The 20605-nt window shown below is 41.8% G+C and overlaps 2 protein-coding genes across 10 annotated transcripts in view; both read left to right on the top strand.

Annotated features, from left to right (window-relative positions):
• The window catches only part of RPAP1 (RNA polymerase II associated protein 1), a 39264-nt gene extending 23680 nt beyond the window's left edge, over positions 1 to 15584 (top strand). For 7 of the 9 annotated variants that reach the window (XM_042813862.1, XM_042813861.1, XM_042813860.1 and 4 more), the window contains 11 exons: positions 1132 to 1289; positions 2547 to 2726; positions 3416 to 3611; positions 5519 to 5628; positions 6982 to 7177; positions 7763 to 7912; positions 8332 to 8474; positions 9537 to 10341; positions 12219 to 12395; positions 13102 to 13158; positions 13958 to 15584. In XM_042813862.1, the coding sequence (XP_042669796.1) occupies positions 1132 to 1289; positions 2547 to 2726; positions 3416 to 3611; positions 5519 to 5628; positions 6982 to 7177; positions 7763 to 7912; positions 8332 to 8474; positions 9537 to 10341; positions 12219 to 12395; positions 13102 to 13158; positions 13958 to 14113 (2328 nt within the window). In that variant the 3' untranslated portion in view covers positions 14114 to 15584. Of the gene's footprint in view, positions 1 to 1131; positions 1290 to 2546; positions 2727 to 3415; positions 3612 to 5518; positions 5629 to 6981; positions 7178 to 7762; positions 7913 to 8331; positions 8475 to 9536; positions 10342 to 12218; positions 13159 to 13957 lie in introns of those variants that run through there. The other 2 variants (XR_006168022.1, XR_006168021.1) reach the window with 2 other exon arrangements.
• Positions 15585 to 16506: 922 nt separating this feature from the next.
• Positions 16507 to 20605, top strand: part of LTK (leukocyte receptor tyrosine kinase) — a 139782-nt gene continuing 135683 nt past the window's right edge. The window contains exons 1-2 of the mRNA XM_042813198.1: positions 16507 to 16520; positions 17727 to 17755. Coding sequence (XP_042669132.1) covers positions 16507 to 16520; positions 17727 to 17755 — 43 coding nt within the window. The remainder of the gene's footprint in view (positions 16521 to 17726; positions 17756 to 20605) is intronic.

The following is a 20605-nucleotide window of genomic DNA, read 5'->3' as shown; positions in this document are numbered from 1 at the left end:
CCAGGCATGCAAACATTGTTTACAAGGTTGCTACCACCCAGGGCTTGGTTCTGTTTTATTCTCATATGACTAGTTGCAGGCACTTGAACATGGGAGTGGAAGATACTAAAAAACAAAATAGCGTAGGAATTTTACCTAAAAACAGAATTCTTCTATCTTCCTCCTCAGGAAGTAAATTTAACTTTGCCCTCTGTTCTGTAGGAGGGGTGTCAGAATTCATAGTTTGATTCATCAGCTCCTTTGCTTCTTGTGGGTGTGCAGTAATTTCCCAACAAGATGGCTCTAAAGCATTTGAATTTTAAATTATCTGTAATGTGTCCTTGTGTTGTGAGAAAGACATTGTTGGTGCATTTGTTTAGACAGAGCTCACATAAGCTTTTGTATGTGTGGGAGAGGGAAGGAGAAGCTCTTTTCTATGGTTAAGCAAAAATATCCAGTTGTTGGGGAGGATAAAAGTTATTTCTAGAGAACTGCAAATGAGTCATGTCAGGCTTAATTAAATACTAAAATAACCTCAGAACATTTTCAAAGCACTAGAATTCTATATATTTTTTTAAAAACCTAATAGGCAGGAGGTACCCTTTTTGTAAAACAAACAAAGAATTATAGAAAGATTCAGATTGTAAGACCTCTGAAAGTCATCTAATGTAACCTCTTAAGAGGAATGCAAGAAGCCATTCAGTGATCTTTGAGTACAGTGTTCTTGATAAGATAAATCTCAGTGTAATCTTGACTACTGGAGTTTGACTTATGACTAGTTAAGGAAGAGTAATTTTTGTTTAAAAGTCAATTAATGCTGCAAAGAGTCCCTAAAACAAGAGTGTGTGGGGGTCAGGCAAACCTCTGTGGTTTAAGTGTACTCTTAGTGTGGAATGGATTAGATAACACCCAGGCATCTCTTTCAGGGATACATCCATCTTAATTACCATTAATGATTTATTGACTCTTTGTAGTAAGCTCCGTAAGACTACACAAGATGAAAACAGTGTTAGGGGAATAGAATAAAGTGCAGTAAAATCTGCAGCTTTTTTGGTGTGTCAGATTAGCGACTGTTGTAACGCATGTGAGTGAAGTCTCTTATTCCTTGATTGTGTTTTGGTCTTTGTTTACTTGTTTTCATTTGTTTTACAGCTTAACAAGTTTGAAATGAAGAGCCGGTTAATTCGATTTACAGCTGAAGATCCGCAGGATCTGCTTCTGCCAAGGGAAGAGGCCATCAGACTGAACACTGAAGCCTTCCGGCTGTGGGCAGTGGCTGCTGGTTATGGTCAGGCCTGTGACCTCTACTGGTACAGTCCAAAGCTGGAGAAGTGGAAATAGTGGGGGTGGAGAGCACAGCGGAGGCATCACGTTCCAGAGGGTTGAATTTGGGATCTCTAGAATCAGTTGCTACTCCCTTCAGGGAGTCTTAACTCCCTTCCTCTGGCCTCCTGCAGTAAAATTCGGTTTCTGAAGGTGTTAATGTTGAGTTCTTTTCTTTTTCTGGCTCTCTTTTATTTCTTGTGCTTAATCACTTTTAATTTATTCTTTCTTCTCTGTCCTGTGGGATAAACCTAAACTTTTTAGGACTACATCTTTTTTCCCCTCAGAGGCTTTTGAATCAGCTGTGCTTTTGTGACCTCAAGACATGCTGAGTGCAGCAGACCTAGGACTGAATATGATGTGCTAAAGGTAGTCTGGGCAGCAGTCCCCAGCATGTATGAAAATTGAGGCAGACTCATGCAGACAAACTCTGCATCAACTCTCAGTTCAGTACAAAATTCAAGTTCTTGTACTTGAACTTCAAGGTCTGCTCTGGAATAAACCTGACCTTCCTTAAGCATTGAGTCTTCCTTGAAAGCATGGAGATAGCTGTGGAGTTCCCCTGAAGAGGAGTGGAGGAGAGGCCAGTAGTAATTGTTGGGAGGGAAGTTCTGTTTGCAATAGCATTTTGAGTACAACAGTGTATTGGTTAATAAAGTAAAATGCAGTGTGTCGTGTCTTAGCATTGTAGATAATACTGAGGAAAGAGAAGCAGCAGCAGATTGCTTGAATTTGCATTATTACAACTGTGTATACTCTGAGCATTTGAAAACTAGAGGAAAAAAAGAAAATATTTGGTGTTTTTTCAAGAGTTGGTTGGAAAGTTTGGAAGCAGGGTAGATTCAGTTGAGTTGGAAATGATAGAATTCTTTCTCATTTTTTACATGTCTGTTGATTATTCTGTTTTGGAGATGTTGGTGTTTCTCATCTCGTCTTAGCAACGTGCAACGAGAAGGTGTTCGGGGGGAAAAAAGGGCCAGGTCCTCCCAGTGATAGCAGGAAAAGTACAAGGAGCAGTGTCTACAAATCGAGATGAAGGAAATTTCTCTTAAGTAATAGGAAAAACTTCTACTGTGGAGATAGTAACACTGGAACAGATTTTTCAGAAAGACTGGACTCTGTATCCTTGAAGATATTCAAAACCTAACTAGACATGTTCCTAGGCAAACCTGCTTTAGCCGACTAAGCTTGAACAAGGTGTTGGACTACTTCCAACCTCATATATTTTGTATTTTAAACCGTAGGGATCTCTATCCTGTGCTGGTGAGGATACTGCAGTCCCTGCCTGAGTTGCTCAGCACTAGCCATGAGAAGAATCCCATGTTTGAGTTATCTGTCCAGAGAGCTGCAGCAGTGGTTACTCTGCTGGTACATGTGACACAAACTGCAGGATGCACGGTGGAGCTGCAGGCCAAACTGAGCAGGTGGGCCCCCTGTCACCTATTTCATGCATCTGAGCAGTTGTCTTGTATTCTCTTCAGTTGGGAGACCTGGCTTTACCCTTCTCTATTCGTTCATTTCATATGGCGTTCTGTCCCACGTGTGAGTCCCTGCATGGTGGGATGTGTTGCTTTTGACATGAGGACAGAAGAGGTAGATTGAAGACTGGTAGATAGCTATATGCCTGCTAGCCTGATAAGGGGGAGGGGTAAAAATCTGCATTTAGCAAAGCATTCCTGCCAGAATGAACTAGAGAACTCCTTTGACTTTTCCTTCAGGGAAAAAGGAAATGACTTCTCTGAGGTTTGGAGGAAAGAAGCTGTGGAGAACAAGATGGAAGAGGATTAAGAAAAGTGGGCTGTGGGTTTGCTAGTTTTACTGGATAAAGGGGTAAATTCAGTAAAACCAAAGCTTAGCTAAGGAGAGAGTAATGCAGGTGAAGAAACTTTAGCTTTCACGTATAATTGCTCATTTGACTTTTCTGTCTAAAATGATTTGTTCTGGTCTGTAGGAATGTGCGAAGTTGTTTTTCCCCTAGTAGCTGTCATTAGTCATCCATCTTCCATGCTACATGTAACTAGAAATCTTGCTATTAAAATGGTATTTTAGAGAGAATTGTTTTCAAGGCATCCTCACTATCCAGTGTCATTCTTCCGCTGTGTTTCAATAATAGCTGTGAAGACAGTGAACAGATTCCACCTCCTCCAGTAACGTGGAATCAAGTGTCAGGCTTACAGCCCTTTCTGGAGACCAGTATGAAAAAATTCCTGCAGGTGATATCTTGGACAGAAACTTGGCAAATTCTTCAGCCTCTGACCACAACTTATATGATCTACCTGGGAGTTTATTACAGTGCTTGCAGTCAACAGGTAAGGACAAAAAGCATAGGGTTGTCTTTTCATGTCACCAGTATCCGCTTCTGTATTACCACTGAAAACCTGGAAAAAAGAAAGGAAGGCTTTGAAGAGCGAAGATGAGGACTAGATGTTTGCCACACCCGTTACCTAGGCTGGATGCTGATCTTTCACATTGGCAAGGCCAAACGTCACTGTCTTAATTTCTTCTGGGCTCAGAATCTCAATCAAGGAGTGTGGTAGTGCAGTGACTCATTTGATTTACTGCAGAGATACCCAGCATGCAGTAAATATGACCTAATTCAGTTTGTCAGTCCTTCCTCCTCGTAGGCTAAATTAAGTTGCACATTTTTGCATTTGTGATGGTCTGAGATCCTGCATGTGGACAGTTATTGCAATAACCTTGTAGGAGGATAGAACACAGAGGGTCATACCATGTGAACTTTGGGCAGGAGGCAAAAAAGATGAATTTATTTACTGTCCCACCGACACTGAAAGTCAAATTCTGTAACCTGGTCACAGTTGCAGTTTGTAACCATCTTTTTAGCAGAGTATTCTGAGGGTGGCAAGTCAGTGTTATGCTGTTGGAAAAACAGTGTCTTATAGTTTTGCTACTTTAAAGATTCATGTTCTGAAGATAATTGCAGGATTCCTCTTTACTGCCCAGCTGATATGCCCAAGTTCTGACCTGGGAGAGTTATCTTCAAGATGTGGGGATAATTTAATGCCTGTATTTATTCAGACCTCTCTAACTCCACTGAAATTTGTCTGAAACAAATGAATTTGTTTGCCTTGGCTAGGGTGGAAGCTGCCCGTGTCTTTCAAAGATATCTTCAATTTTCCAAAGGTAGTTAGCTCCTTTGACCTGCTGTCATTAGGTCCTGATATTTAGAGACCCAGGAAGACCATTCAAAGAGATTAGTATTCCTTTTTACTCTCAATAGATATTCCAGAAAAGCAGCTGACTAAATAATTTCTTAGGTCCTTGAACTGTGCCATATGAATTTTAACTTCCACTTAAAATAATAATAATAATAATCATCAGCAGCAGCAGCAGCAGCATCAGCCTGTGGTTAAGATGATCTGATTTAAAGATAAAATAAATATTACATATAGCGTATTTGAATGGATAAGAGGAAAAAAAGTAAAATTAGAAAAAAAAAAAAAAATCGACCTGTATGGTCACTAGACTAGTGAATACAGGGACCTCCATGGGATGGTTTTCCTAGACTACAAAGAATTAAGTAACATTTAGATTTTGCTGACTGATTTCTGGAGACAGCTTTCACCTGGGAGAAAATCACATTTTGTTACAGCAATGAGCATTTCTCTATCAAAGGCAAAGTATAGTGAAAAAAGAAGTGCCAGCCTGTTCGTTCAATCTGGAATATTCTGGATGGTTCTCTTAAAAAAAAACAAACAAACAAAAAAAACCCACAGATCCTCCCCTGTACAGTGTTCATCCACAGCCTTGTCTTGATGGGTAGGTTAATTGCGCTCTATACAGCCGAATATTATTATTTTTATTTTTTTCCTGCGAGCCTCATGATGCCAGTTTGTTTTCTCAAGGTAGTCCTGATCACCTTTGTGTTGTTAAATGAGAAGATCAGCATATAGGTAGAATGTTAAGAAGTGGGAATGTCAACCACATCGAGCAAATTTACATTTAGGGACTTTTCTCCCTAAGATCCCATACCTTACTTCCAGCCAAATAAGAGTTCTCTCTGATACATTCTAATACTTGATTATGAGGACACCTTGAGGTGCCAGCTCTCAGCTTCCATGCTCTCAGCAGTTAAGCTAGCTCTAACCTATAGCAGTGCTGTTATGTAGATGATGTGGTGTGTCCTAACGACATCAAAAAAGAACGTAACTAAATCAGTGTATTTTTGCATTCCTCTGTTTCCTCTTGTTTTATGCAGCCATCAGTCAATCCAGTTGACTGCTTAGAGGAATTGGAACGTTTGACATCTGAGGTGCTGCAGCCCCTGCTCAGCCAGCCAGCCATGCACAGCATGTGGGATTTGCTCAGGTGAAATTATTTCATTGCTTCATTTCTATACTGCGCGGTCAGGAGGGCAGGAAACACGGTGGTTCCAGGGGCTGGGAATCCACTCACAGCAGAGAAATTTTGTAATGTTGGCCTAGAATACATCAAAAAGTACAGTTATGTTTTAGATGATTTTCTCCCTTCCCACTTATTTACCTTTTAACGTATGTACCTCATATGTGTGATACTGAAAGCTGGATGAATTACAGTGCAATAAGGCTCTGTCTACACCCCTGCTTTGTCCTTTCTCCCCTCGCAACACAAAGCATCTACTGCAGAGGTTCTTCAGTTCCTCCCTGCCTACTGATACTGCTGCGGTGCCTACCTCTCTACCCCTCCATGTAGCTGTGTTTTATTTTAATTTCAAATAGATTTTATCCATTCTTGGCTTTGATTATTTTTTTAGTTTCCCTGATTTAAAAACAAGAACAAAGCATTGTCAATTTGAGTCCTTACATCAGTGGGAGTACATGCACCATTCAAATGCTGTGTATGAACTACTTTTATAAAATAATTTAAGTTCTTGCAGAGCTCCTTGAAAGGCCCTGCAGGAGAGAAAGTGAAAGGCTGGATACCAAATTGTCCTTTCAGACATTTGGATAACATAAGTTTGATCTCGGGCTCTGGGCACTGTTCAGTGCTGTGGATGTTCCCTCTCTCTGCTGTAGAGGGAGCCTCACTACCATCCTACAATCAGTTCTCTGGAGAGAAGTAAACTGAGAAGTTTGACTTGTATTGAGGGAAACATCCAGACTTATGTAAGCGACACTGGAAATTTTTGATTTCAAATGGTATTTGAATGCTCACCAATCTGGCTCATGTTCCTTCATGACTGAGAGCTGAGTTCTGAAGCTTCTAGCACCAAAATTTCTGATGCACAAGGCAATATTTTTGCAGTGGCAGTTTTGGATATGAGCTGGCTTTTTGGCTTTGCCTGTCTGATAATTTTTGAAACGTCCAAAGTATGTGGGCAGCTTTATTAGCCTGGGTTACATATGCATGTAGGGAAGTGTGTGTTTTTTTTAATAAAGGTCCAAAGCTTTCAAATGTTTGACACCAGAGGTGCATCATTGCATCAATATTTCTGCACATTGTGAACAGTATAGCTGAAGACTAGAATCTGTGACAGCTCACTGGCATTAGTTTCTGTGTGACAGTCCTTACTTGATGAGCTGTTGATACTGCTTTGTTTTTTCTCCTTTCTATTTTGCTGTCATTGTGGCTTTCATTTTGCTGCAATGTGTGGCATGGTTTGGATAGTAACATTCCTACAGGATAAATTTTCAGTAATATGAGTGCTTTTGACCTAATCTCTTTCATTCTGTGTTCACACAGGCCATGTTCTGCTCTGTGCAACCCTCTGTCCTGTTCCCCAGCACCTGAATCTGTCTTCAGCATTGTATCTTTGAGTTGTACTGGAGGCAAACCTCCTCTGAGCCTAGTTGGCTCCAAGTCACCTTTCCCTTTCCTCACTGCCCTCCTATTTCTCATCAATAGCATCACCCATATTCACAAAGGACTAATCAGCAAGGTGAGAATATACTTTTTCACTATGAGTTCTATGTGAATGATAGCATTCTTCGGAAGGAGATCAGTATTTGTATCGTCCCACGTTATTAAAATAAACTGGTGTGTTTTTAATGTAAAAATATCAAAGTACTTTCGAGAGAAATACTTTCATTTTCAGAACAGGCGAGTCTTTGAATTGCCATATCCACTTCATGCTGGGAAGCTGGGATTATAGAGCAGGTGCCAAATGATGATGCAGCTTAAAGGATGGAGTTATAAAGAACACTGAGAACAGTTAAACAACTGTTGGCTGAACTAAAGTGTCAGATAATGAAAGAGGGGTGGTTGAAGGATGTATAACAAAGAAAAATGAGATCAAACTAAACGTAAGAGGAAATTTCTTCCTTCTTCTGATATTGAACACGGGTGTGAGCACTGTGGCAGAAGTACAGATATTTCTCAGGCCATTTCTGAAAATCTTATAGCAGCCAACAGGAATTCTTAAGGGGAAAGCAGGAGATGATAGATATCAGAGAGGACTGTTTTACTTTCCTCCGAGTGCAGACTGTATTAGTAATAGTTGTCTCCATTTCTGTTTCCTTTATAGTACAGCTCTGTGCTGAGCTTTGAAGGCCTGAAGGATTATCTGCATCAAAGCTGGCAGACTGCACCCCCCTCAGTAACTCCCGCATCTGCATGGATGCTGCGCCATGAGTATCATCTGCAGTACTTCGCTTTAGTATTGGCTAGGAAAATGGTATCCTTGCTGGCTCTTTCATTTCTTTCACTCCTGGAGTTGACTTCACTTTAGTTGCTCTAACTCTGGCAGCTGGTCTTTCCACATAGCTGATCTAGATTTGGTCTTCTGCTGTCTTGACTGTTCTGCTCCATGAGCAAGTAATATCTTTATAGTTACTGATGTGGGGATTTAGATCCTAAATACTTTAGATGGCAAAATTATGTTTTTGCCTGTCTTTGGGCTAGAGTGAGAACAACTTTTCTAGCAACACTCCTGAAAGATGTCTGTGTGAATGCTGAACAAGAATGCTGTTCTTGCGGTCCTCTTTCAGCCTCTCACTTTTCAGCGAGATCTCTCCCTCAGCTGCCTCCCCCGCCACGGTTCTTGCTGATGCCTTGTTGACAAACAGTGGTTTTATCTGTTTCTTTCCTGTGCAGGCAGGCACTTGTCCGGATTACAGCCGTCATGCCTCGCTCTATCACTGTGTTGCCATGGCATTGCTGAGCCGTCTGTTGCCGGGGAGCGAGCATCTGGCTTATGAGATCCTGCTGGATCTTGCTTTTAATCCAGAGTTTCTTCTGTAAGCTGTGCTTTTTTTTTCTGTTTTTGTTTTCGTTAGTCTGATACATGGAAAGACTTGAAAATGATGAAAAAGCAGTTGTTGGCAATGGAACTTGGTCATGTTTTTTGACCTTCAGTAGGGCTTATTCAAATTTCAGGTGTTTGCTGGCGTATTCTTAAGTCATGGAGCCTCCTAGTCAGACCGGCAATGTAGTTGTAAATTTATCTTGGTTGTATCCATGTTGAGAAATATGACCAGTTTCTTTTGATCCCCTCAGAGGCAAGAGTCCAGTGATTTCTGGTAGAATTCATTTTCACTAAGGTCCAGCATCTACTGCACTGATGGTAGCGAGGCTAGGAAGTACATGGGATCCTGACCTATTCTGAAAAACTTGTGCAGTAAGGGTTAAAAGGAAGGCTTAGCAAGTTCTTACACATTTTTTTTTCTTATTTGATTATGATGTATTCTCCACATTGTATTAGAAATAATACGGAGCACCTCAAATGTGACACATCCTCCATCTGACCAAGATGGTAGCAGTTTATTTTGTTCCTCACAGTCAGCTACAAAGAAATACCATAGATCTCCAGCAAACTTTCCTTTAGAAAGGAAAGCTTCCCCACACCCTCACCTCCTTGCAGATACTTGCTATATGCCATTTTGCAAAAGTTTGGCAAGTAATCTGAGACCATGATAAGTGTGTGGTCTGAGACTGTGGCACACCAGTTTGACAGCTCCTCTGCCTTAATTTCTGTTTGCCAGTCTGTGTGGTTCTTTTGACTGTGCAAAGCTACCACTATAGGAGTTGTCCTATTGACTCAAGGTGTCCTTACATGATATACAGTATTTCACTTCAGCACCCTGACATCTGTTCTGGTAGGTAAGTTGTCTCCCTAGACATGGAATTGCACCCTCCTCACCAGACCACTGGCTTTGTGTGAAAGTTTTTCATTTTATTTTTATTTTGCATTTATGTTGGTAATTCCAAGTGTAGTTCTATGAATTTCCTGTAGATATCAAGATAATCCATGCTTAATGTGTTTGGGATTTTCTTGACTGATGTTTGCTTTTACTTTGCAGCGAAGGGAAAACTGGAGGGCCAGAAGCAGCTGACTTTTCTGATATTTTGCATCTGGGTACCAGTGCCGAACTGTCACAGCCTGGCTCTGCAGCAGCATCTTCTTCAAAGCCTACTCGTGGTGCCCTGCTGAGAGACTCATACCAGAATCTGCCTGCCATCCGCTCCTGCTACCTCTCTCATTTTGTTCACTTGCAGCCTGCCCTTGTACATTCCCAAGCATCCTACCAAGGACGTAATTACCTCATCCAATCAATGCTGCTTCCTGAAGTCAGAGGGCCCATCCTGCCTTCAGACTGGCCGTTCTTTCCACTTATCAGCCTCTACAACAAAATGACTAATGCAGAGACGCGTGGGGCTGTGCTGAACTCTCTCCCACTTGATCTAGTCAACACTGTGACCTGGAACCTTCAGTGGGTCTTGTTGCTGGAAACTTGGCGTCCTAAAACCCTTCAGACCATCCCTACTGCTGCCAAACTTGCACGACTTATGTGCATCTTCCTCACAGGCGGTGACCTCTTTCTAGAAGCACCAATCCACTGTTACACGGCTGCGCTTCTTTCTGTGTACTGCCAGCCCAAGGCTCTGGACTCTCTGAACTTGGATGCTCCACTCCCTGGTTTGGCGTCCTTCCATGATCTCTATATAAGTCTGCTGGAGCAGTTTGAAGGTGTCTCCTTTGGAGATCCACTCTTTGGAGTCTTTGTTCTTCTACCTCTGCAGAAGCGTTTCAGTGTTCATCTGCGTCTCTCTGTTTTTGGGGAGCACACAAGTATCCTGCGGGCACTGGGAGTGCCCCTCCAGCAGGTAATCATGCTTTATGGTTGTTGCCTGCACACTTCTGAGATACTGGGCTCTTGCCTGTGTTTCTCCAGCCCTGTTTTGGTCATTCTTCCAGCACTACTCAATGTCCAGTAGAATTCTCATTCTTCCTTCATTTTCTTCACTTACAAGTTCTCCTTGAAGAAAGTCCAGTGCATGGAATGTAAAATGAAGTAGGAATGGAGAGCAGTGAGTTTTTTGTTTGTTTGTTTGTTTTTATTGAGATACATTACAGCAGTGTATCCTGTTGGCTTTTTTTTTTTTTTTTTTTAATGGAAGGAGGGACTTGGAGAGGGAAACAATGTTATTGATTGTAAGTCTGGAGAATAGTGTCCAGTTCCTGTAGATTGCCCTTGTTGAAGAATCCTTTCAAGAAAGATTTTGAGCTTAGTTTTGGGAGCTGATAATACATATAATGTGAAAGGTGGGAGCTATGAGATTGTTCAGTCTTCAGTGGACGCCGTCCCATGTCCTGCTTGGTCTAGTGGCTGAGAAGCTCCTAATTTATGACTTCTATGTATGAAGGGCTAGTCTGCACCCCATGCTTTTCTTGCGTGAGTTACCTTTTCCTTAACTCTTCTCTCAGCCTGGTGAGAATCTTCCTATGCAGTGCATGAGCAAACAACATTTTTCTTCTCAGACTGTGTTTACAGTTGGCTATACTGGAGTTGTGCTTGACTGGGTCACTAGGTGAGAAAGTTTTGTCTGTGAAGTGCAGGAGTGCATTTCTTTTGAATGAGCAGAGCAAAAAAGATTGAATTAATCTGGCTTTATGTTCTTTGTCACTTTCCAAATAGCACATGATGCCTGATTTAACCTAAAGTTTGCTAATACAAAGACAACTTTTGAAAAAAAAATAAATAAATTGTGAATTAGCCGTTTTTTGCCTCATGTGATTGCAGTGCTTTTGTCCTGGTTGTAGTGGCCCCGCAGCCAGTTTTTCTATACTGTTATGGCCAGATGAGCCTTTGTTTCTTAAGCCAAGTAAGCCAGGATTCTCTGGCCTGCTTTTGTGATAAGCTCTCTGTACTCACGGTGCTTCCAGTAGCCCTTCCCTATGTATGTTCTAGTTTCATAGGAGCAAAATCAATATAGAGGGAGATGGGTTTTTTTCTTTTGTTTTGTCTTAAGATATGTTTAACTTACCTTAGTGAGCAGTAAAAAATTTTAGTAATATTGCCTTTGTAGCCAAACACTAAAAGTTCAGCATAGATGCTGTGTTTGCACTGAGGACTGTTGCTGAAATGTGTAGAATCAATGATTTTCTTTAGTCTGGCAAAGAAAATACTTCAAAGTGAAATACGTAACATTAGACCTACAGAACTTGTGAAAACAGAGAAGGTGGCAGTTTGGATTTTGGGAGAATGGAGAAGTGAACAAAACTAAGTTGTTATTAAAAGTGATTCTAGCCTATTTTTCGAAGTCAGACAGTGAAGTCAGAAAACGTTGGAAGTTTAATTTAACAGCAGCATTAACTCTGGCATATATATCTGCTTTCCTGTTCTTGCTAAATGCATAGGCTGTTGTAAGTCTCTCTGATACATTAGCAGAAGATATAGTGCTGCTGAAAGCACTTTGTCTTTTCACTTTGAAACACCTTTTCCTACCTGTGCCAAAAAGCAAGTACCATCACTTGTCTGCTAAAACACTTATCTGTAAGGCTGAAGAGATCTTGAGGATGCTTTGTCAAAGGCATGTCACATCAGTCAGCCTGGGCAGTAATGGTCCTGCTCCAAATGGGAATTGTGCCAATGAAATGTATTGTGTTACATGGCAGCATGTGCCTTAGCAGCTGGGGAATTCCTCACTGCTTAGATTCTGCCACAGAAGGTAATGTTGCCTTTTGGGTGGGTTTCTTGCAGTTTCCTGTGCCTCTCGAGCGATACACTTCCCCTCCTGAGGATAACTTGAACCTCCTGCGACATTACTTCCGAACGCTGGTCACAGGTGCACTGCGCAGCACCTGGTGCCCTGTTCTTTATGTGGTGGCCGTGGCTCATGTGAACAGCTTTATTTTCTCCCAAGACATCACAACTCAGGTAGGTAAGGAATATCAGTGCTTCAGGGCTGGGAGCTTTGGATTTTGCACCTGGTATTCCCCAGTATCCATTGTGGTTTGTTGATGGATCACCTGCCTTGGACTTGAAAACAAAGATTATAAGTATGGCTAGAGGACTGTGCAGTTGTCTGAGATCTGAAATTTGGAATCCACGCAGGAGACAGTAGACAGCCACTGTTGTTTGTAATATCCTGAGAAGCTTGCACTAATCATAGCCAATCCTACAGAAACAGAATCTAAGCATCTATGGGTGAATGTTCAAAAGGAAAGAATGAAGCACATGTAATGAAATTGCTGACCACGCAGAGAGGGCTTGTAATTGTCTTAGCCTCTGCCAGGGACAGTCTAAAGGTATGGAGCGTTTTTTCCTTTTACCTTCTTTGAATAACTCGCTGCCTGAGTTAACCAAGCAGGAGCCCTACTGTGGTCTCAGATCTCCAGCACTGGTTCCTCCTGCTAACTCTTTTCTCCCCTGATCTACAATTCTACTTGATTGTTGAGATGTCAACACGGGAAGGAGGAGTGGGAAGGACCCAAGAGTTTGCCACCTTGAAGCTTTTTTGATAGAACAGGCTGCTCTTTGGACCATCGTCTTAATAAGTATAGCATTGTTCTAGAGTGCTGCAAGGCCTGTGGGCAGAGATGGCATTGTGCTATATTAATTGAAGTTTATGCTGTGTTCTTAGGAGGCTGATGCTGCTCGGAAAAGCATGCTGCGAAAGACTTGGCTCTTGGTGGATGAGGTAAGATTTGTAAGGATCAATGTGTACCATTGAGGTTTTTCAGGCATGGTACTTCACAGATTTGCATTTTGGCTTTTGAAATTGTTGTTTATCTACATTGCTAACTTGAGAATGAAGAGACTGGCAGCAGGATTTCAACATACAGTATCTACCAGTAGTGTTATCTACTTCTTGTTACAATTAAACTCAACACAATGAGCCCTCTGGAACATAGATTAATGATTCTGTGATTTTATGAATTTCTTCTACTCTATTTCCATGCTTCTTGCCTGAGCAGTTTTTTCTGTGTAGTGTTAGATCCTATAGGGCTGGTTCTAGCACAGCTATGAACAGGCAGCCAGCACAGACCTCCCTTAACATTTAGTTGGATTCTTCCCCCACAGAAGAACAAAACAGATATTAAGTTTCTACTTTTCACCTTTCCATCCTGCCTTACCATACCAGATCTTGCTGAAGTTTATCATTTGTGTAACAGAGCTATGTAATTTTGTTTAGTATTTCAGTCCATTGTTATAAGTTCCCACTCAAAACCCCATTTGGGCTTCTTGCAAGGGACTGTTGAGAGAGATTGTTGAGGAAAGAGTTCAGAAGAGGAAAACTCATGCAAATCAAAAGACTTTCTTTGAAGAAACTGATTTTTTTTTTTTTTACAGCTCTTCTGTTGAAAGCATTGCAATTAAATATGTTGGATGTGGTAGTTGCATTGTCTGTCATGTTTACTTTGTTATGTCAGAAGTAGGAGAAAAGATTAGATTTGTACTTTTAAGACACGTCTAATGGCTGCTGTTTCTCTCCTCAGACCTTGAAAAAGCACCTTCTCTACTACAGACTGCTGAATGCAGAGAGCCCTTTGGGCTTTGACCTTTATGAGCAACTCCCTCCTATACGACTGAAGTACCTGCAGATGGTGATGCAAAAAGACAATAAGGGGAATGCACCAGTGCTTGTCTCATAGCTGAACACCTATAGAAGAGGACAGCTAGGGGGAAGAGCAGAAGAAAATTATGCTTCACTGATGAGAATATGCACATTTCAGATTGTTAAAGTGTCTTTCTTTGACACTCGTGGAATCTCTGCAAAGTGAAACAATGATAGAGTGCTCCCAGCCCTGCTGCACAGCACAGATCTTCTCAAGATATGGCAATATGTGTATGTGGTCTCTTTCTTATGAATGCTAGAGCATTTTCCAGAATACTCTTTCAGATTGTTCTGCTTCATCCTGGAGGAGGTGAAAATGTGTCTGAGAGACACTGGACTGATGAATAAACAAAAAGAACTGGAAAAACAAACAACGTTTCATTGATTCCAACAGGGGATTGTGAATTCTTATGATGATGTCTGTCTTCCTCTTGCTTTTTTGTGTCTTGGATTTTGAGTGGTTCCTTTCCCCTGCAGCTCCCAGCAAATAGAGTGACAACACGGGAGGAAAAAACTGATTTCTGTGAGGGCTTTTTTTGTTTGTTTGTTTTGTATGATTTTGATTCTCCAAGATATTTCTTGAGGATTGTATTCTGTGCACATTATCAGTCAGATTTTATTGTGTCATACCTTTAACAAACAACAGATCCTGATGCAGTGGTGTAAACACTGGTCATTCTACCTTGGTTGTCTTTTGGATAGCCTCTAAACTGCTTTCTTTTCTCCCTTATTTAGTTACACATATAACAAGATCTGAAATAATTTTGTTGTAGGCAGAATATTAATCACTCCCTATTAGAGGAAAAACAATCTGATTGTTTAACTAAAAGGTTCATTGTTTCCCTTCTGAGGAAAGGAGAATGTAATTCAAATTCTGAAGCAGAGATCCTAAGTTTACATCTTTTTTTTTTTCTTTCTTAAAAAAAGCTTATTTGATCCCAATTTTACATGCGAACTCAGTACTGCAGCCTCAAACACGAGGACTACAAATGTAGTGCCCTACAAGACTAATCACGTGTGCCAGGTCAAGCCCGGAATTTACTCTTTAAGTGTAATCTCAGTGAGGTGGATGTTTCACTTGCATCCAGTCGTTCTTGTAGAACTACAGTCAGTCTGGCAGGCTTTTGTTTGTAGAACTTCTATGAACAAAGCTTGTTATTTCTTTTCTATTGTTATTATGCATAAAATCCTCTGGGAGGTGCATAGTGATGCCTATCCTGAAGACTTCAGATTCTCTCAGACTTATCAGACAATTTTCTAATTCTACCAGTACCCCTTAGGTTAGAAGATAAGTTTCACCTTTTTTGTCCCCTTATTTCAGATAGAACATGGGTGTAACTGATGTGTGATTTTAATTGTTTTTTTTCATTGTTGCTGTTTTTCCTATTGCAATTTTTGGTCTGCTGAGGTTAATAGCACGTAATGTAATAAAGTACCAAGTAGTCAACTGTGACTTTTATTGTTAAATAGTTTAAAAAATATTTTATGTGATTAAAAGTTCAATTGAAGGCATGCAAGTTTTCATTTTAGATGGTTTAAGTCCAAGCAGCTGTCTTTGGAGAGTAATTGCACAGCAAAATTTAAGGACTTCTAGATGCCCACTTAAGAACTGCCATCAGCAAGGAATTCATCTTCTGCTCTTCTGAAGTCCAGTTTTTAAAAACCTCTTCCAGTCCTTTGTGTGATGTGAAGTTGAGTTTTGAAATCTATATGAATATAAATGAACATTTTGATAGTTCTGTAGTTTTTGTGTAACAGTGAGAAAGCTCTACTCTTTATTTAAACCTCTTTAGTTTCATAGCTCTGTCTGCAGTGCATCAATACATTCAGAGTGCCACATGCTGTGAGGTGGGGTGAGTCACTACCTGCCAAATGTGTGTACATGGTGCAAGGGAAAGCAGTAAAAAAACACTTGTGTCTCAGTGGGAAAGCAGTAAAAAAAAAAAAAAAATTGTTCACAGATAATATTTGGAGATAAAGGGAAGAGGTGTGATAAATCTATTCTGTGAACTCTGAGGAGGAAGGGATCAGGTTTTGAAAAGTCCTCTCGTTCCCAAATGCTCCTCAAGCCATCAGTGTGTGCCCACAAAATACTTCTGACAGGATTCTGTAGCAGGCATCAGAAATATAAGGAAGAGATCCCAAACAGTTCTGTTGTCATGCTTATTTGCAGAACATTTTAAGCATGTCGCGCATTAGCCATAAGACTTCAAAACTTTGGCAGTGACTGAGACAGTACAGCAGCTCTAAGCTTGAAATTTGTAAGGCTTTTGGGAGCCTTCTTCCAGATTTCTGTGCAGAACACTAGAGGGCATTGCTTTCTCTAGTTTAAATACAGACTTTCACACACGCAGCAAAATTGGTACTAAAACAAAAAACCCTTACACTTAGTTTGAACTTCCTGCATTTTTGAGTACACTGTGGGAGAAAATGCGGAAAATTCAGTGAACTTTCACGTGAGGTATCGCTAAGAATTACCTCTGGAAGAAACAGTTGATTTGCGTGACCCCCAGTGCAAGTGGTTTGAATTCCCTGGACTGGGGTCTGGCTTTGATGGCATGGCCTGCTTCTGCTGAGCAGCTCCCAGAGAAACAGGCAGCTCAGCAGCAGTGCTCCGCGGGTGGGAAGGACTGAGCTGTGTAGGAGAGAGCTGGGCAAGAAATCAAAACCCCAGTGTAAGAAGCAGTGTTTGGGATATTTAAGACAGTAATGTAACCATGAAGCATTGTATGTTGCATTGTAGTTGCATTCTACTGTATTTATTGACCACTTCCTTTTGGCTGTTGAATGTAATAATCCATTTATTTATAATGTAATAATCCATTTTCTGCCTGGCTACCTACTATTAGGCAAATTCTGAAAATCTTTTGCTCTTGAAGCTGTGAAGATACGGAGCCAACTGTAAGTTTTGGGTGTACAAATACACTGCAGGTCCCACATACATCTCTTACTGGGTCAGACAGCAGAAACACAGCTTTTGCTCTCTTGCAGTTCTATGGTGTTCTCTTAAAGATCTCTGCGACAGGCTTGTGCCTCCAGCTCAACTGAATTTGGGGCAAAATATGTTTTCTTCTCGTTTTTGAAAGTTCATCCATTCCCTCCATTTACAGAGGAGGCCCTCTGATATTTCTTGTATAAATAACTTAGGGGTAATTTACTGGCCTTTGCCCTAGTTTTCAGAAACTCTGACCAGAGGACCCCCTGTAGAGACATCCCCTCTGTGCTCCCTGCCTCTGAGTGGTCGCTGTGGTGCACAGGCTGCTAATCAACGAAGGTCATTTTAAACCAAGCAACACCTGCTCTGCCTTTGGATCAAGTTAATTTTTTGTCGAGGCACAGTCAGCAGATACTGGCCACCACCTGGCTCTGGAGACCACCTGGGAGCCCTGCTGACCCCATCACACACATGTGCAGCTCCTGGTGGAACAGCCAGTGCAGAGCTGAGGGGGCTGAGTGGAACTTTCCAGAACGCCCTGAGTGGTGCCAGCTGCCCCCAGGGCGGCCCCCACACAAAGGGGAGGCAGCTGCAGCGGGGCAGGGAAGCAGGGGCACCTGAGCTCTCAGTGAGCTGTGGAGGGGTCGGCAGCAGAAGCAGGAGGAAAGCACTGCACTACTTCCATTTTTTTTCTACTTCTTGGTGTGTGGAGTAGCTGGTGGAACTGCGGACGCCGTGAGCTAGGTTAGTAGTGAACTACGTGCTTTGTGTGGTGGGCTCTGGGCTGCTGTGTGCCTGGCAGGCAAGGAGGAGGGCACCTGTGCCTTCTCATTGGGGTTGTGGAGGATTTTGTGCTGCTGCTGTGATGGTTGTGTTTCTGGGCTGTGCTGGATGTCACCTCATGCTTACCCCGTAGGACGAAGAGAGTTACATAAGCTCCCCAGCACGGTGCTCGCCCTCATGTCAGCGAGGCCCTGCTTTGGGGTGGTTTGCAGGGCTCTGGATGCACAGAGGGGTTCTAGCAGGCCTGGGGACTCTCTGCCAGGAGCGGCCTGGTCCTAGCAGCCAGAGGACCCAGCAAGGCAGGGGAACATGGATGGTGGCTCAGTTTTTGGTTGTGTTCTCCCTGGGCTTCTTGCAGAGCTGAGGTGGTGGTTCTTTTCTCTCTCCTGTGTCCCTCTCTTTCTGTACTCCTCTCTTGAGCTTCCTAGCCATCTTCTATCAGGATTTGTTTCCCTTCTGGTCTTCATCTTTCTGTTTTTAATTGCCCTCATTCTTACTGCAGCTTGTACCTGCTCTCATCTTTTCTTGCTCCCGTGGCTGTGTGCAGAAGCACTCAGTAGCACAACAGTTTAACTGGAGCACAAAGGTGCTGCTGCTGAGTTCCAGGTGGTAGCTCAATGGTTTCTTGTCTGAAGATCTTGGCAGATACAAATAAATAATGCTTGTGATGTGCCTACATGGAAGTCTTAGGAGAAAAAGAGCTATAACTTTAAGATTTAGATTGACTACTGTGTAAGTGGTGTAGGCACTGCACCATTTGGGTCTGTTCTGTCAGAGATGTGATGACACTTCAGTAATTAATCTGTTATGTTTGTCTGTTAAAGGGAAAACTGAAGCTTGTGAATTAAGTGACTTTTCTATTTTTGCTTCCACAGTCAACTTTTACTGCACAAAATCAATGAGCATATCTCCGAAAACAATGGTTTAGACTTCTTTTAGTGCAGATGGGCTTTTGCTAGCAGCTTCCCTCACTGTGTGCATTCAGCATGGTTTTTGATCTTTTTGGAGTACCAGGGCGTACAACCGTAGGATTCTTAGAGTTGGAAGGGACCTTCAGAGGTCATCTTGTCCAAACTCCTCTGCAATGAACAGGCATGTGAGGAGCTCTCAATTACCTCCAGGTGTGTGTTGCTGGTAGTGAATTGTAGTTTCAGGCAGGGTTGATCTGTGTCACACTGTGAAGATGCTATGACAGCCATGCTAATGTGCTGTGCAGCAACTGTCAAGTTATTTGTTAGCATTCTTCACAGGAGATGAGCTCGCTGCTCCTGGCATCAATATTTCTTTCGTATAGATTATAAAAAATTAAATATAGAGCGATACAAAAGTTTCTCTGTTAAAGTATCATGCATCTCTTGTCTGACATGCATGTCAGCTCACTCACAAAATCTTACTGCACACCACAGATGGCAGCTCATTTTTGTTCCTCTTGGTTCTGTCTCCTCTAAGATTGATCAAGTTTGGATCGATGAAATATATTTGGGCAGAAGCTGCCACTGCTTTCCCACTGTCTGTCCACTGATAAAAGAAGTGGGAGGAGCATGGGAATGTTAAGTGAACTTTCTAGTGTGATTCTGCCTTTTTTTCTTTTTTGGTACTGTTACATGTTATTTCTGGAGGAAAGTGTGGGCTTGCTGACCATTCTTTTTTACCATGAGCTCTCATCAGCAAGTTTTACTTTTTATAGTCATCTCTGAAGCTCAGATTTCAGTGGTGGATTATTACTTATTTTTGTTAAAGGACAATTTGCAAGCTAAAAGTGGGATTCAGCACCTGGATGTCTCTATTCAGCAGCACTTGTAGACAGCTACTCCGGCTCTTCACCATTCAAGTGGTTTTGCTGTCAGTGTACACTGGTGCCATAACAACCCAGCATTGTACTGTTGGAAAAAGTAGTGGGTGCACCCATGTGCGTTTTGCAGAACTCCTCTAGAGCTAGTGTGTAATTGTCAGTATTCTCGTGGGGGCAACAAACTGATTGCCTGCCCACCAGCTCTTTCTGCTACCAAGTAACTCTAGAGGTTAAGAACTCTTAATATTGTAACTTGCCTTCTCCTTTGAAGCGGAGGTCTTTGCTTACTGGTTTCTGTAAATATTTGTTTTGGTCCTTCTTATAGTTCACTGCAGATGGAAGAAACAAGAAAGCCTGTAGCTAGCATGGAGTTCTTGGCCTCTGTTTAAACAGAAAAAGCAATTTTATAGCCATTTTAAACCCTTGCCAGGAACATGCGGTTTCTGGTCCAAATTAGAGAGAAAATACGATGCGCTCTTGAAAAAACAGTAGACTGAGGTTAGGGTAATCTCACATGATGTAGGAGATCCCTGTGAGAGCACCCCCAACTACTGGGCTGACAGTTGCTCTGATGTGGAACGTTTTCCCAGTTTGCTGATGTTTGCACCTTGTTCTCATGCTACGCTGACCTTTGATGGTGTCACATTGTACCTAAAATCAAATTCTTACTTAAGGGTTCATCCTTACCAAATGTTTATGAAGAATGAATTAGCATAGGATCAAGGTTCTTAGAGTATGATAAATGTAGTTATTGGTTTAGCTCAATCTTTGCAATTTAGGTAACCACATATTACTGCATCAAATTGTACAAAATCAGTAACTGGAAAATATTCCCATTCTCCTTACTGCATACTGTAAGCTAAACATTGCTGGTGCCTTTCTGACTCATCGGCTTTGCCACCTGTGTGAGAGGAGCAAGAATGAGCGAGTGTGAGGGAGTCCTGTTTGGGGATGGGGGTGTAATCTGGCTGCAGAGTGGAAAGACTTACTGGAAAGTTGCATGCATTAAGAAGGAAGTC

This window comes from Centrocercus urophasianus, unplaced genomic scaffold (assembly GCF_019232065.1).
Source record: "Centrocercus urophasianus isolate 14NV4802_14NV808 unplaced genomic scaffold, USGS_Curo_1.0 seq_14, whole genome shotgun sequence".
Classification (NCBI taxonomy): Eukaryota; Metazoa; Chordata; class Aves; order Galliformes; family Phasianidae; genus Centrocercus; species Centrocercus urophasianus.
The sequence above is the reverse complement of the archived record's forward strand: the minus strand, read 5'-3'. Positions and strand labels throughout refer to the sequence as shown.